This window comes from Mesoplodon bidens, assembly GCF_964165515.1.
Source record: "Mesoplodon bidens genome assembly, chromosome: 8".
Classification (NCBI taxonomy): Eukaryota; Metazoa; Chordata; class Mammalia; order Artiodactyla; family Ziphiidae; genus Mesoplodon; species Mesoplodon bidens.
This window is the reverse complement of record NC_138165.1, coordinates 105,926,622-105,940,178: the sequence shown is the minus strand read 5'-3', so window position 1 is coordinate 105,940,178 and position 13,557 is coordinate 105,926,622. Positions and strand designations below refer to the sequence as shown.

Sequence of the window (13,557 nt, the reverse complement as noted above, 5' to 3'; positions counted from 1 at the left end):
GAGCCCGCGAGCCACAACTACTAAAGCCCACGTGCCACAACTACTGAAGCCCGCTCACTCTAAGGCCCGTGCTCTGCAACAAGAGAAGCCACCGCAATGAGAAGCCTGCGCACCACAACGAAGAGTAGCCCCTGCTCGCCTCAACTAGAGAAAGCCCGAGACTAGAGAAAGCCCGCGCACAGCGAGGAAGACACAACACAGACAAAAAAAAAGTCAAGTCACTGTTGGTGATTTTGGCAGGCGCCCCGAGCAGAGCAGGAAAATAACAGAAAGCCCACCCACCTAATACTGGGACACATTTGGTGCCAAGATCAGTTAATATTCTTTCTTTAAAATGGATTCAGACCTCACCGTCTCCAAGGAAAGGAATGAGCTTCTCCTGGGGAGAGGTGCTCACCGCGAGGCTGACTAGTAGAGCAGCTCACCAGGGACAGTGTTGACAGAGGGGCCAGACTTGTAGAAGCCACTGTCACTTCCTCCCGCAACTGGAACCCACCCTTCCTCAGCCCCTTCGAGGCTAGGTGACTGCCCAGCATCGCTATCCAGCAGGTCACGGCCCCAGGCTCCAGTGGAAACCACAAGAGTCAGACTTGGGACATTGGAGGGAGACGGGCAAAAAGGAGAGAGAATAACTATGTGAGAATGGGTAGAAGTTTTCCTAGGGTACAGAATGGCATTGAAGCTGAATTTCTATGTCAGGAAAGTACGTACATATTTTGTGAATCTTGATATATAGGGTCAAATGCTTTCTAGAAAGGTTTGTACCAGTTTCCACCCTTTGCTGTCCCTCAACCTACTGCTACCAGTCACCTCCTGGGCTGTGTTGACAAAGGGCACTGCCATGAGCCCAGGGCCTCCGACCACCTGACCACCTGCAGCCGAGGGAGCCTGCGTGAGGCTCGTGCAGGCCTCTAAGAGCCAGGCTGTGGAACCGCTTCCCAAGAATCCTTTCCCAAAGTCTGCTTAGTTCAGCAAATATTCCCTGAGCCCTGGTGATGGTCCTTGTTGTGCAAGATCAGCTTTTTCTGGACATGACTGTCCTTCAATATGTTAATAGGCTTTCTGTGAAAAAAGTCCAGGTCAAAAGAACTTGAGATGAGCTGCATGCTAAACCTTATTCTTGGCGACTCCTTGGTATATTAAAAACCCAGTGAGTTCCGTGGAAAGAAGACACTGTTTAACACTGTTTAGCCCAGCACTTATCCAAACAGGATATCACCCCTCAGGCACAACTTGGGGCAGAGAAACAGCTGGGAGGCACCAGGCTGCATAAAGATGACGGGTCTCACCTCTTATCCAGGAGCCTCCCAGAGCAGTTGAGTTAGTTCAATGAGACTGTTTGGTTATGAGGCACAGCTGGGAACACTGGAAGTTCAATGAGTCCCTGGGAGATCAGAGGACCAGAGAGTACTGGGCTTAGAGATGAGGGAAAGGGGCGCTCCAGGCTGGTGATGCAAGAGGGGCAGCTCAGATGACCCTGGGCCCTCCCTTCCCCCCTGGCTGGGAATGAGTGGAGCAGTACTCTGCAGTCCTGCTGAGAGATGGACAGTGAGCATCACAGCCTCTTCTGAGGCTGATTCACCTCCCTCTGTTCCCTCTCAACCTGGAAACCACACCAGAGAAGCGATCCCCCACACATATGTGCTCCTCCCTCTTCAAGCTGTCTTTGTTCATGGAGGCCTGGTTGGCCTTGGAGACTGGAACCTGGAGCCCTGTATTCTCCTGTTTCCTAGTATGACTCAGAGACCACAGAAAACCCACCCTGAACCAGCCCAAGCGAGGAAGAAATTTACTGACTTGTATAATTAAAAAGTCCAGAGATTGTTCTAGCTTCAGGCATTGCTGGACTCGGGCTCAAGCGATGTCATCAGAACTTAGGGTTCCTCTTCCTCTTGGCTCAATTCTGCTCCTATCTGTGTGGGCTACAGCCTCAGCTTCTCACTCAGCTGCCTAAGTTCAAGGCTCAGGCCCGAGTTTGTTCCCTTCCCAGCAACTCAATCAAAAATCTCAGGGCTCACTCTGATTGGATCAACTTGGGTCGTGTGCCAGCTCTGAGCCAATCAGTAGGCATGGGGGGGGGGGGGGGTGGGAAGGCTTCAGGTACTGATTGGCCAGGACTGAGTCACATCCTGCCTGTGGGGCTTGATTAAGATTGGGGGAGAGGAAATTCTCCAGGAGGCAAACTGGACAGTTTCAGGAAATTATTGCCAAGAGAAGGGTGAAGGCTGCTGGTGGCAAAAACAACAGATGTCCCCAGTACCTTCTGGAATTCTCACCAGCATCTGCTTCCTGCAAGGGATCTGCTCCCTGCCAAGAGCCTCACAGCTGGGCCCCAGCCTGGGTGCCTGTGAAATGAGCTTGTCTCAAATGACCACCTGGCAGTTCTTGTTGCCATGGGCAGCAGGCTTGATGGAGAGCTCATGAGGGCATACACCCTTCCAAGCTGGGTTCTTGGCTATGCCCAGGACTTCACGGAATCCACACCAGCCACTGGCTGCCAGGCCCTCTCCATAAATAATGCACATATCATTCACCCAGTATATAAGGTCAATGTCCCAGGCAGCCTTAGAATGTTTCAGCCGCATTTTGTAATTTGAGCTTTCATCACCTCTCTGAGCTCAGACCAGACCCAGGCTGAGGTCTCTGGAGAGGAGGTACCTGAGGACAGCCCTGCCCTTGCTTTCAAAGGCTTGAGGTTGGGAGGGACAAGCAGCCACACTGCAGAACTGGACTGCCCCCAAGTAAAGCTGTTACCGGGCTTTTCATCCTCCTGAAGCAGCTTCCACCAGGAGGGAACTACAGGGTGGCCAAGGGCCTGAGGCAGGCAGGGCTGGCCTGCATCCAGGACACAGGAAGCCACAGAGGAGGCTGGACATCAGGGCTCTGGTAGGACTGGATCTAGGAGGGTTTTGGGCCCCTGGGCCAGCAGTGGAGCTGTGGAGAGGCGACTCCAGATGCTGACACTCAGGTCTGGGGCAGACTGGCAGGCAGCTCAGCGTTCCAGGGAGTGCAGCTGGGAAGCCCCGACCCCCACCCGCAATTCCAAGCAGCTGAAGGCCCTAAGGCTGCACTCAGGGCAGCAGCCACTGTCAGCCATCCTACCATAGGGCCCAGAGACAGCCAAGAGCTGGGCCTGCTCAAGGAGGGTGTTCTGCACACGAAGCCTTTGAACAGAACTAAACAAGAGGGAACCCAGGGGTCCAGAACCCAGGGAAGGTCCATGGCTCCACAGGAGCCAACCCTGGCCTCAGCTCCGTCTCTGTCTGGGGAGGCCTGGGGTCTCCCCTCCAGGAAAAGAAGGACCGGACCCCTGAGATGGACCATCAGCTGCCCAGAGGGAAGGCTTGGGAAATGAGCACTGACTTTCCTGTGTGACTGAGGTGCCAGCAACAGAGAGGGAGGAAGATCGTGCTGCTGGGGCTGGGAGTTGCTGTGGCTGCGTTTCCAAGGTCCAGGGGCCACTGAAGGGCTCTTTCCTGGACTGAGCAGAACGCAGGGGAGCCGCATGCAGTTCCCTGTGCCCAGCAGAGGGCGCCTGTTCCTCACAAATCTTCCAACTTGGGCTCCTTGGGCGCCCTGTCTTTGCCCTTGGAGGGGACGTTAGGAGTAGGATCAAGGTGACCCTGGACCCTGAGGGTCCCAGGTAGTGATAAGTTGTGTACTAAGCTCCGGACTAGAGAAAAGTGGGTTCTGCTGAAGGCAACAAGGGCTGTTCCAGACCAAACCTTTGGAGGTATGAGGCAGTGCAGGTGGGAAAGGGGAGCTTTCCCGGGAGCTCAGCGCAGACGTGAGACCCTCAGAAAGGCAGCTCTGGGCCATGGCACATGCCTCATGCTATTATTCCCTTCCTGCAGAGGAGGAGATAGAGGCCCAACAGAGTTCAGTCACTTGCTCCATACGAACATGGCTGCATGTCTGTGTCTGGACAGGGCTTCTGTCCTCCTTTCTGGGGGCGTTTGGGGGTTATAGTTCCAAACTGGGTTACACCTGATCCCAGCTCCATATGTCGTCTGTTATGTGGTCTTCCTAGACCCTTCCCCTGCCTTAGAGACCGCCTCTAGGCCCCCTCTAGGGCCTTGGAAATATCTGCAGGATGAGCCGCCCTGGGCAGCAGGACAAAGAACATCTGGTCTTGCCTCAAGGGGCCAGCAGCCCAGCCTGGCAGGGCACGTGGGTTGGGCACACAGGGTCAGAGGGTCCCTGGTACCATAGCCTTGGTCTGGCCTTGACTCAGCAGTTAGGGGACAGCTCAAGGGGACACAGGCAGCCTGGGGCCTCCACACTGCATCCTCACTGCACAGTCCACAGGCTCCAGCTCCTGTGAAGGGTGAGGCCCTCCCAGAACACGGCTGCCTGGCAGAAACCACAAGTGGGGGAGAGACGAGGTGTGGAATGCCATCCCACCACCAGGAGGTGTCCTGCTCTGTCTTTCCTGCTCCTCTCCGGATGTCTGGAGCCTAGAACAGTGCCTGGCACAGACAGAGCATTTGGTAAATAAGCGAGTGGAGGGATGAATGAACAAGTGAATGGAATGGACGGAATCCTTACTATGTGCAGGAAAACTCGGTGAGTAAGAAGTGGCCCCTGACCTCAGTGGGCGACAGCCAAAAAGCACACAGACAGGTAAATGTACAAGCTCACACTGCTTATATGAGAATTGCTGTGCGGCCAAGGAGAGAACTGGGGACAAGGGAAGGCCTCTCTGGGGAAATAACGTTTGTACTGAGGCCTAACACAGAGCAAGTAGTGAGAAGTCTGGGAGCAGGCATTCCTGGGGCAGAAAGAGCAAGTGCAAAGGCCCTGAGGGAGGACCAAGCTTGCCCCGGGCACAAGGAGGCTGATGTGGCTGGTGAGTAAGGGAGGCCGGGCACCGGGCAGAGGGAGAGGTGGCCCTGGTGTTGGAGCTGTCACTTACTGGGAGGGACTGTGCCCAGTTTGGTGGGCTCCCTGGTGTGACTAGGCTTGTCTCTTCTGGCTATGCCCTCACCCTGGCCCACTGTGTTCACACCTCAGCCTTGGTTACTCCGGCCTGCCCAGACCTCTCTCCCGCCCTCCAGACCTGTGCACACAACAGCCTCAAACACAGTGAGGCCACCACGTGGCGCCAGACCTTCAGTTCCTGCCTCTTTCAGGTGTGCCAGAGGGCTCAGGCCTGAGCCTGGGATCCTTGGTGGGAACTGCGTCCAACGTCCAATTAATTCATCCCTGAATCTAGACGCTTTACCCCACGTGATTACCCGGTTCTCTACCTCCCAGCACCTTCCCTTAATCCAGTCCCCTCCCCAACACTACCTCCGCAGATGTCACTTTAGTGCTTCCCAGGGAGTTTTCCTATTTAAAACCTCCATGCTTCCCCAAATCCTACCTCTGTACCTGGCTCAGATTGCCTGTTCCTGCCTCTCCCTTTTGCCCGTGTGCCCTCTGTGGCCTCCTGAATCAGGGCTGCCCACGCACTGCTCCTCCCCCACAAAAAACACCCCCCAACACGCATCTTTTTTTCATCCTCCTGACTCTTCCAGTCTCAGCGTCAGTGCCACCTCCTCCGGGAAGCCCTCCCTGCTTTGTCAGTTCCAAGCACCCGTATCAATGGCCCATCTTAAGTTGTAAATGGATACCTGGTTATTAACATTTGCTCCCCCCCATTCACACCCCCCCACCAACTTGTCTTGAAGACAGTTGACTCCTTAATGCAAGTGGTGGGGGCCTGAGAGGGGGAGAGAAGGGTGTAGATGAAATATCCCACAATGTCTCCTCCCATCAGGAGGCGCTGGGGTCCCAAGGGCTCTCCCTTGAGATAAAGCAGTGTGCCTGCACCCCAGCCAGCTCAAAGGCTAGGCAAGGAACGCCACGTGGCCAGTGTCAGAGGGCAGGGGTGAGGAGAGAGAGTGTGCAGCTTCTGAGTCCCTACCCCGTCCTCTGCCCACAGTCAGCCCGGCCTGCAGGACAGACTCGGGTACTCCAGGCTGAGGAAAGTGCATTCAGGAGGGACGAGGCAGCCAGGGTCATCCAGCCTGCAGAGGTGGGTCCTGCAGCCTTTCCACCTTAAAATCAAAGCAAATTCCAGGCTCCCCCGACCCTGGGGTTTCAACGCTCCCTGACCCCTAGAGAAGGCATACCACACACCATGGGTGCTTGCAGGGGGCTTCAGCCCATGAAGCTCATCTGTGGACCCCAGAAGTTTCTTAAGAGTGCTCTGAACAGTCACCTCTCCCTGAGGGCCTGAGTTTGAGGTCACACTTCCTCCAGTTTGTTCTCCTGACTCACTGCTCACCTGTCTTATCAAAACAGCTCACGTACCACCCCTGTGTTTAAGGGGTAGGGTGCTGCCCCCCGCCCACCCCCACCCCCCAGACACCAAGGTATTTGTTTTTCCTGGAGACCAGAGTTTGGAAAATGAGGGCAAGGCTGCATTATTGCCCTGGAACTATGTCCTAAGGGACCAGAAGATACCACGTGTCACCACCAGGGGGAGCCATTCTGTGGCCAGCAAAATCCAGTGAGGCCTTTGAGGTGAAGGGCCAGCTACCAGCTGCCCACACTGGGAGGTGGCATCTCTGGGATCTTTGGCCCTAGGCTCACACACACACACCACCCCAACCCCTGGTTCCACAGAGGGCAGCCCCACTTATAGCCCGTTCCCCCAGAGTGCCTGGAGATGTATACACCTCCTGCCAGGGCAACCAGGTTAACATGGCAGCACCCAATGACAGGGTCCTAAGAGGCTCCCAGTACAAATTGGTAAGAAGGGACCAACCTGGTAAGTGGCTCCCCTTCCAGCCCATAGTCCCAGTGCTCCCACCACGCCCCACCAGCCAACTGCAGCTCAGTCTTACTAGCATGGCCACCCACCAGACCCTGCTGCCCAAGGGGCACATCTCCCCCGCCCCGACTGGTGTCTTCAAATCCACTGTCCCCAGGAAGGACAGCTGGGCCAGAGTTCAAGATCCTCCCCTCTTCTCCTTGCCCCCGAAACCAAAAGAAGAAAAACAGAAACCAAAACAGAAAAACCAGGCTTGAGACAGCTTTGTTAGAACAACTCAGCAAAATAAAATTCCGGTTTATTGTTGGACAACATTGTTTCACACATACATCAAACAGGCCAAAAAAAATAAACAGCAACTTCATAGACAAAAAAAGGAAAAAAAAGAAACCTTTTATCTTTGGCCTTTTTAACCATCTCATACAAACCAACTACTTATAGTACAGCTAAGTACATACACAAAAAAAGTTACTGGAATGCTCGGAATAAGATTGTTTTTTTGTTGTTGTTTTTGCTTTTTTTACAAGGTTTTTTTTCTCCTTTGAGATTATAATGAACATGGTCACACCACAAGTAAAGTCAGAAGTAGGACAGAGAACGCTCCGAAGGCTGGTTTGGTCATCCGAGATCATTAAAAATGGCTGACCCCCTAACAATATGTACAAAAATATAAAATGTAAATAAAAAATACAAACAAATTTTCCTTTTTAAAGTACTTTAAGAAAAAAAGCAGGGCCTTGGAAGTTTTGGTTCTTTTTTCCTCCCCTGTTGCAAATTCACGTTGTGGTTTTGGTTGGGTGGTGGAGAGCGCATGTCATCTGCGGTGGCGCTGCCCGCAGTGGGCGGGCGGGCAGGCTGGACTCTCTACTCGAAGGTGACCACGTTTAGATTCTGAGACGGGAAGTGGAGGGTGAATAGGTCACGGTGGCCTTTTAAGTTTAACTTTTCCTTTTTTGCTGTCTAGTCATCCTCATCGGTCTTCTGCTTCTTGGTGTCAACATCGTCATCCTGGGAAGGGAAAGATGGTCAAGGTCCCTTTTCAACCCACCAGGCCCACCCACCACCTGCCTCAGCTCCTGCTGGCAGAGCCAAGACAGGCACAAACAAGCAGCCCCAGAGGCCTCTGGGAGGCTGGCCCATGGTTCCTTCCTGTTCCTGCTCAAGATGAGAAGGGAACCACTCGGGACCACCCACCACGCCAACTCCAACTACTTAAGTCCCATCAGCCCCTCCAGCTTTAGTGCCTCAGACCCCAACCCTCTCACCGCGTCAAGCCAGACCAGACCCACCTCGTCATCTTCAGCTGCCCGTTTGCCTGTAGCGGCCTCAGCCTCCTCATCTTCATCTCCATCCTCTTCCTCACCTGGAGAGAGTAAAGCCCAGGTAAAGCACTCTGCCTTCCTTAGCCAACCAGGGAGGGTCTTGGTACTCTCCCACACAGTGGCAGCCAGAAACGGGGAGGGGGGACAGCAAAACTACAGCTCCTTGGGCTATCTCCCAGTAACAGTCTTGGCAGGATGGAGTGCCCCTGATCTGTCTCTGCTGCCTGACAAACTGGGCCGTCAGGGTACGCACACTGCCCATCGCAGACATCTTCTCTCCAGAGAAAAGAAGGCACAAGCAAAAGCCAGAGAAGCCAGACCAACTGATCAGTGTGTGGACGGCACTCTCCAGTGGGAGTGTGACCGTGGTGTTTGGGGCACAGCTCCACCACACCACTAACCTAAAGCAAGGAAAAAGATGCCGGCTCTGCAGGTACAAGCCCAGTTGTAGGTGGTCCATTTGATCTGCCCCCCTGCGGGGAGCCCCCAGTCCCTCCCCACTTGCTAGAGGACAGAAAAAGGTACCCCCCAAAAAAGAGACAAAGCTACTCACCATCACCTTCCTCCTCCTCCTCCTCTTCCTCCCCACCTTCCTCCTCTTCTTCATCTACCTCATTGTCGGCCTCCTGCTCCCCATTTTCCTCGTTCTCCTCGACAGAAAACAGACCAGCTTACGGACGAGGACAGAACATCCCTGCCCCATCCCTTCTTCCAGACCCTGCCAATGCTTCTACAGACCAGACCACCTAAGACACGCCCCCTGAAGCTCCACCAAGAGGTCCTGACACATAACTGTCCAAGGCCTCAGCACCCCCCCGACCCTGGATTAAGCCCAAAGTCTAAGTAAGAAATCTCAGCCAGGAGCTGCTACGGGGTCATGTCCAAGGTGGACACTCACAGCATTTCCGTTAGCAGGTGCCTCTCTCCCATTCTCCGCCTCCTCCACAACTTCCTTCTTCTCTTTTAAGTCCTTCAAAACGGAAAAGGAAGCCAGTCAGTCTTTTGGGCAACCCAGGGCTGCCAAAGGAGCCCAGGCCTTCAAGTACGAGGGATGCAGTGTTGATCTGGATGTCCAAAGCTAAAAGCTGAATGTTACAGGTGGACGGAGCACAGGATACTGAGTGTCAATGGTCAGGATTTCGTCCTACTTCTCAACCCTTAAAAACAAACACACTTTTAAAAAAAGGGCCCACGACGGCTGTTCCCCCTGCGGCTTTACTCATGCTTCTTAGGAAAGGAGCCATGTGGCACCACAGCCCGAAACCTGTCTGGCCGGGCGGACGAGCCTGGGAACACTTCACTCACACACTCATCACGTACTTGTTTCCAACGAGAGGGAGCTCCGCCTCTCACAAATCCTTCTTGGAAGACACCAGGTATGTGCCGTAAATAAATAAGGCAATGGGAGGAGGGCCCTGACACTGCGGGAGTCCTCCCGTGGGTGGACTAGCCTGGGAAGGGGATGGGAGGGAGCTAACCGGCAAAACCGGGGAAGCAGCCTCACCAGCCAGAGGCCCCGCAGCCGAGCTCGAGCTCCAAGCCCTCAGTAGCGCAGGACCTGGCAAGCGCACGGGTTTTTTGTTTTTTGCTTTTTTTTATCTGAAGGAACCGGAATCCCACCAATCCCTCCATACCCAACAGCTGTCCCAGGAGGTGGCAGACCGATGCCTGGAAATGGGCGCGGGCTCAGGGGACGCTCTCTTGGGCCCGAGAGAGGGCTCTTGGCACTCAGGCGCGCCGCCCGCAGCGCCCTATTTCCGTCCCTGCCTCTCTCGCCCGTCCGCGGGTCAGCTCTGTGTCCGTCGGACCGCGCCTCGCAAGGCGGTCACGGCCCGGGTTCCAAAGGGCAGCGCCGCCGCGGACACTCCGAAGCCCCGTAACTTTCTCAGCGCGGCAGACTCCGCCGTCATCACAAAACAGACGTCGAACGGCGCGGAAGCGGAGGGCGCTCAGCCGCCGTCCTGCGAACAGCCCCCGGGCACCTGCCGGCCCCGTCCTCCAGCTTCTCCCCGTGCAGCCCACAGCGGACTCCGGCGCCGCCCGCTCCCGCCCCCTGGTGGCCGGAGCCCCGGGGAGCTGTGGGGGCAGGGAGGTCGCGGTGCGCAGGCGCGCACCCCCGCCCGGCGGGCTTTGCGCGCGGGCCTCTGCACGCACCGCGCGCGCGGAGCACGTGGCCCGGAGCAGCCGAGTGCGCCCCTGACCCCGGAGACCCGGCGCCCGCGGGCGGCACTGGCACCGCCGAGCGCGCGCCAGTTGCTTTCCTGTCTTTTCCGGCCTCTGGACGCCCCCGCCGCCTCCCCGCGCAGGCCTAGATGCGCGGTATCTAAGTCTCTGCATTTGGCGGGCAAAGTCCCGCGGGAGGCTGCCCCGAAGTCCGCGGGGCCTTTTCAGTCCCACAGCCCGAGGCCGTCGGAGACGCACTCCACAGGGCTCTTTATTGCTCTTAACGGGAAATCACCTTAGAGGAAAGCGAAAGCCCGCGTTGGGTAGGGCTGATCCTCCCCTCCAAACTAGTTCCCGGGCTGGGCCCAGAGAGGGCCGGAGGGAGCCCCTGCGGAGATCCGGGTCCCAATCTCCGCTCCTTCGGGGGAGTCGCTCCTGGGAAAGAACCAGAGGAGACGCCAGGGGTACAGGGGTTAAGGAGACGCCAAGGTGACTCGCGCCCGTCCCTGCAGGGTCACTACAGAGGCGCGGACAAGGGGCGAAGGATAAAAAAGCGGTCCCTCCTTAAAGTACCGTGCTCCCGCCGAGGGCGGAGACACTCCCCGGGGCAGGCAGCGGGACCGATGCGGCGCGCAGGAGCGGAGCTGCGCCAAACGCGCAGGGCCTCAAAACCGAGGGCAGTGAACCTGCAGCACCGGGCCCCAACAGCCTCTGGTGCCCAATTCGACCCCGCAACAAGCCAGTCGCGGCCGCAGCTTTTGTTCGCCCGCGTAGCCTCCGGAGCAGCCGCAAATACGGTGCCCCCGGGCAGCCGCGGGGGGCGCCCATCATCGCCCCGGCGCGCCGCTCCTTCACTTTCCGTTTCCTCCCCTCCGGCGCGTGGGCTCGCCTCCTCCTCAGTCAAGCCCGGTATTGCTGGAGAATTACTGAAGCTGGGCGGCTGCTCCCGGCACACTGCCCCCCACCCCGGACGCCCACCCCCACCTCCCCGAGGGCACCCAGGGCGGAGAAGACCTTCACACCTCCGTGGAGACAACCGACGTCGCGACCCGCCGGCGGGCCGGCCCACTCCGCCTTATCAGAGCTTAGTCCAGATAAGCCTCCTCGGACCCACTACAAGGCGCGAAACGCGACGGTCCGGCGCCGAACAAAGAGCAGCGCCGCCGGCGGGCGCTCGCCGCGGAGCCGCCACTTCCCGCAGCCGGTCTGCGCCCGCACACGCGCCCCCCCCAGCACTTCCGATTCCAAACGCGCTGGAGTTTCAAAGTTATTTCCGTGCGCCCTGCGGGCCGACGACCCCCAGCCCGGCCCCTATCCTCCCTCCGCCACTCAGACGAGTCACAAACAAGTTTCGAGAGCCGTGGAGCAGCCTCCCCTCGAGCCTCTCAGCCTCCGCGCCAGCCCCTCCGGGTCCCTGAGGGCCCCCGGCCCACTCCCCGACGGGCATCACGTTTGCCCGCGGTGCTTCCCGCCCCCTCCCCCGCAAGCACAAAGAGTGGGCTGCCTGGGGGCCTAGGCTGGGGGCGGGCGGGCTCCCCGCATAAGGGAGCAACAGCGGGCTCGGGGTACCCAGGTGCCGCGCGCCAAACACTGCTCCGGTGGTGGCGGCGCGCGAACCCCAAAGGGGCGGGCGGCGTCTAACCTCACCTTGGTGGTAATTTCGGAGCTGGTGTCCACGGCCGCGTCTGACATGATGGGGCACGCCGGTGATCCGATGCACGGATTAAAAAGAAAGCGGGAATTCGACGACTCTGGCGATAAAGCTGCCGGAGCCCGCGGCGGCGGAGGAGGCGCGCGGCGGAGGTGGCTGCGGCGAGCGGGGAGCCGGACACGGGAACAATGCAAAGATGGCTTTTCAGAGCAGCCAGTGGAGAACTCACGCGGCGCCAGAACCTTTAATATAGATTAGTGGGCGGCACTCGGCCTCCCTTGCCCGAACACTATTGGCTTACAGCAGGGAGCGGGCGCTCACTCATTGGCTCGATTCCGAACAATGGGCAAGCATGCTTAAAGCGGCAGTGCCTTCGTGCGTCCCGCGCTGCGCAGTCGCCGACCGTACTGTCATTCAAGGCCTGAGTTTGCTGGGTCTCATCGGCACCAACGCCGTGGGGGAGGGCCGCGCGCTCGCGCTCGGGGCGCGCGCTCCCGCCGCTGTTTTGCTTGAGGCTGCTGACGCAGAAAGCCAAAGCGCGGCAAAGCTGCGCGCCCAGCCCCCGGTCCTCACCCCTCCCAGCGCTTGCTCGGAAGAAGTGGGGGAGGAAAGAGGAGGCGGCTGCCGGCCCACACGACGGCTGCCAGCGAGGGGGAGGGGAAGGCCGGGTGCTGGGCTGTGCTCGCCCCGGGCGGTGCCCTGCACATTGCCCGTATGCCCACCCCCCGCGCCTTGGCACATCCCACCATGAGCTGTCCCAGCGCAAGTCGGCGGAAGCCCCACGACGAGCAATGAGGGCGTGAGGCTAAGACCCGCGTATTTGGGGCGCCCCGTCTTCTACCACGTCCACCCCCTCTGCCCAGCTCCCGGCGCCCGGAGTCTGGGGAGGTGACCCCGTCGTCCACTCCCAGCCCCGGCGTCTGCCGCCTAAGCCAGCCTACGAGTGGGTTCCGTGCCAAGCACACACACTCGGGGATTCGTGCATCCAAGGGACTTGAGGGCCTGTGTAGGCTCTGACCTCGAACAGGACAGCCCGCGGGCGTCGCACCACACAACGGTCCCCGCACTTTAAGTTTCTGGTTTGCGCCTGCCCCGAGCGGTCACTGCCGTCGCGACAGCTACTGGGATCCTTCCAGGGCCCGGCCTTCGAGTCTATCGCCCTCCCACCCCGCTTAAGACTCTGCCAAGGGCACATGAACTTATTCTTTGCAGGGTTATTCGAGGGGTAATAATTGTCCCTTAGACCAGTTGATCTAGTCCTTGGGGGCTCCATGAAGTTTGGGGCGCCATTTAGGGAACACGCGGAGCCCGAAAAAGGGAACCATTAAGACGCCACACTCAAGATGGCGTTGGACTCGGCAAGCCTGGCTGACGTGGCGACCCAACCCACTCAGACTATCTGAAAACCGTCGGCGACACTCTCCTTATCACCATCGCATTTGGCTGTCGAACTAAAAAAACAGCTGCGTGGGAGGAAAGATTAGAATAAATGGAAAGACGTTCCAGGAAAATACCGGTGCCACACACAAGATGGCGACAGATAGGGTTCATCCCCGTGTTGCCAGAAGGGGGCGCCCGACACGGAAGGCGGGACTCGGGAGAAGCGAGTGCACACTGGCTGAGAGTGGCGGGCGAACACAAAGTTGACGCTTTGCGTCCTG

The 13,557-nt window shown here is 57.9% G+C and overlaps 1 protein-coding gene across 1 annotated transcript; it reads right to left on the bottom strand.

Moving 5' to 3' along the window:
• Positions 1-7,023: 7,023 nt before the first annotated feature.
• On the bottom strand, positions 7,024-12,084 carry PTMA (prothymosin alpha). Its single transcript, XM_081242119.1, has 5 exons — positions 11,893-12,084; positions 8,981-9,052; positions 8,636-8,729; positions 8,050-8,123; positions 7,024-7,768 (listed from the first exon to the last, which is right to left on the bottom strand). The coding sequence occupies exons 1-5, from the start codon at positions 11,935-11,937 to the stop codon at positions 7,721-7,723; spliced, it is 333 nt and encodes a 110-aa protein (XP_081098245.1). The 5' UTR covers positions 11,938-12,084; the 3' UTR covers positions 7,024-7,720.
• Between the last annotated feature and the right edge of the window lie 1,473 nt (positions 12,085-13,557).

What these genes read in the sequence shown, in the direction of transcription:
- PTMA (XM_081242119.1), bottom strand. Translation starts at nt 11,937, where the DNA reads ATGTCAGACGCGGCCGTGGACACCAGCTCCGAAATTACCACCAAG. An exon ending in CACCTGCTAACGGAAATGCT is followed by an intron (nt 8,730 to 8,980) that starts GTGAGTGTCCAC and finishes TCTGTCGAGGAG; the next exon opens with AACGAGGAAAATGGGGAGCA. An exon ending in GGAGGAGGAGGAAGGTGATG is followed by an intron (nt 8,124 to 8,635) that starts GTGAGTAGCTTT and finishes TACTCTCTCCAG; the next exon opens with GTGAGGAAGAGGATGGAGAT.